Here is a 2,500-nt window from a genome sequence, read left to right as displayed (position 1 = left end):
GTGAGTGAGTGAGTGAGTGAGTGAGTGAGTGAGTGTGTGTGTGTGTGTGTGTGTGTGTGTGAGAGTGAGTGAGTGAGTGAGTGAGTGTGCGTGCGTGCGTGCGTGTGTGTGTAAAGACATAAGGATACATTTCCAGTGCAGTTTGTTTCTTGTTTATGCTCTTTTCTTTCTTTTACTTTTTTTGTCTTATAATTGAATGTTTGACATTTTAAACTAGATCAATGTATGTGATATTGTTTATTAATTATGATTATTAAGTTTAAATTAGGATCTCTATACATAGAATAAAACCAACATAGTAAGAAAGTATGTAGAAATAAATAGAAGAGCATAAATAGGAAATACAGGAATAAAATAATAGAATTATATTAATTTATTTCTTATGGTCTATTTATATTTTTTTGCTGTATTTTCAGTTTAACGTGCATTTATTTTATTTTTTTCATAATTTAATCTAGATAATGTTTAATTGTATGTGATTATTGTGTTTTATGAGGCTCATCAAAATGATAGCATCTCTCCGAACAAAGACTTTGAGATCTTACAAAACAAACAATCAACAAAACTATGAAAACAGCACTTTCTACTCATTATGAAACCAAAACAGTTATTAGAGTTATTATGACACTAGTTAACAGGGTTCCCACAGCCTTTACAGCTCGTGAACTGCTGCTAATGACAGTTTTACTGTGGTGTTTAGAGTCAATGTTGTGATGGAGTGAATCTTTACCCCTTTAGCACGTCTTGCCCGCCGCCCCGTCGCTTCGATCGGCTCGCTCTCGGCTGCGTCGCGTCAAGCGTCTGCGCAGTTCTGTCTGCGCCTGCGTCGAGCGTATGCGCAGACACATACAGCGACACGAGCACGAGCAGACGCCTCATTCTGCGCTCGCTCCCGCTGCACGACCAACAACTCGCATTAATAACAAACATTATAAAACACAAATCACTGAACAAAAAGAACATCTCTGTGTGTGTTAATTATAACATATTTGTGGAACGTAAACAAGAATACGACAGAAACTAAAGAAGCAAAACTGAGGGAAAGAAAGTTTCTGTACCTCCAGCAGATGATGAAGAAGATGAAGATGAAGTCTCCTCCCGTAACTGTGCAATGATAAAGACTTTACAGTGCCTGATAAAAGTTGTCAGAGTGAGGAAAAGAGAGTGAATGCGGCGCAGAGGTGCAACACAACTGCATCAGCGCTCATTCTGCTGCGCCACTCAAACCTCGTCCAGCCGCAGACGAAAGCTCTCGCGAGAACATGCGCGAATGTAGTGCGGCGGGTGCGTGCGTGCGGCGGGTATGACGAGTTTAATTTATGCCGTTAAAGACTATTTTAAATGGAAGCTCAAAAACTGAATGACATTTTGATATAACTTCGACTTAATGCCATTGTTATTACTTTTTACCTCAGAAATTAGTTTTTCTTTTGTCATTTTCGACTTAGTATGTCATAATTCCGTCTTTTTATATCGAATTTTAGTCACAACATCGATTTAGTTTGTCATAATTTAGTTTTTTTTCGATGTCATACGACTTTTGAAGGTTAAACTTCGACTTTTTGTCATAATTACGACTTTTAAGAAAGAATTCCTACCTAGTATGTCATAATTCCGACTTGTTATATCGAATTTTTGTCATAACATCTTTTTAGTACGTCATAATTTCGATTTTGGATGACTTTTAAAGTTAGAATTTCGAGATTTTTGTCATAATTACGACTCATAAATAAGTACGTCATATGATTAATAAAAAATTCCATACTTTTATCCAAAGGGACGCCCCCAAATTAAGAATATCACAACAAAAGGCGATCATTATAAGGAGACAACTAAGAAGAACACGATACATAAATATCATTCTTTTCTAACTTTTAGACGGAGTGCCTGCCGTGTAAATAAGTTAAGTTACCATGGTAATAAATTAAGTGAACTGATCTAATACCATATTACCTTACCTGAATGACCTCAACTCCGGGAAGGTTTTGTGATAAACTAATAAAAACTTAAAGTTAACTCAGTCAAGAAGTGCGTTTGTAACGGTTTCTTGAACTTTCACTTGCTGACAGACTTTGGCGCGCGTTCCCAGTCACGTTAGGCGCGGGCGCGCGCTCGCTGGCAGCACCTTGACTCATGTAATGAGAGAACACGAACAATGCACAATAAGAGAGGGGGCTCATGGGAAACAATTTATGACTTTTACCCTCCAGACGTGCTGCGCAATACACAATTCAAACCATGAGCATGTCAAAGCGCTGGTTTTGAGAAGCATGTGGTCTCACTTACAAAAAAAAAAAACAACAACAACAAAACATTCTTTTTTGGACCTGGTATTATGGTAATACAATTACTTTTTTTTAAGTATATTGGAGTACCATGTAAATACCAGTGGAAGCATATTAAGCTCATAACTTGTTATTTTGACTTTTTTGTTCTACAGGACAGAAACAAGCTTTTATACCACACACTTTTGCTGTACCACGGTAAACCTTTAGTGAGG

At 37.3% G+C, this 2,500-nt stretch overlaps 1 protein-coding gene across 2 annotated transcripts in view; it reads right to left on the bottom strand.

Moving 5' to 3' along the window:
• The window catches only part of fbn1 (fibrillin 1), an 80,969-nt gene extending 78,887 nt beyond the window's left edge, over positions 1–2,082 (bottom strand). Inside the window, exons 1-3 of one of the 2 annotated variants that reach the window (XM_079620190.1) lie at positions 1,959–2,082; positions 1,059–1,132; positions 731–895 (exon numbers count right to left, since the gene is read on the bottom strand). In XM_079620190.1, the coding sequence (XP_079476316.1) occupies positions 731–879 (149 nt within the window). In that variant the 5' untranslated portion in view covers positions 880–895; positions 1,059–1,132; positions 1,959–2,082. Of the gene's footprint in view, positions 1–730; positions 896–1,058; positions 1,235–1,958 lie in introns of those variants that run through there. The other variant, XM_079620189.1, reaches the window with a different exon arrangement.
• Positions 2,083–2,500: the final 418 nt, after the last annotated feature.

This window comes from Phoxinus phoxinus, assembly GCF_949152265.1.
Source record: "Phoxinus phoxinus genome assembly, chromosome: 8".
NCBI lineage: Eukaryota > Metazoa > Chordata > Actinopteri > Cypriniformes > Leuciscidae > Phoxinus > Phoxinus phoxinus.
The sequence above is the reverse complement of the archived record's forward strand: the minus strand, read 5'-3'. Positions and strand labels throughout refer to the sequence as shown.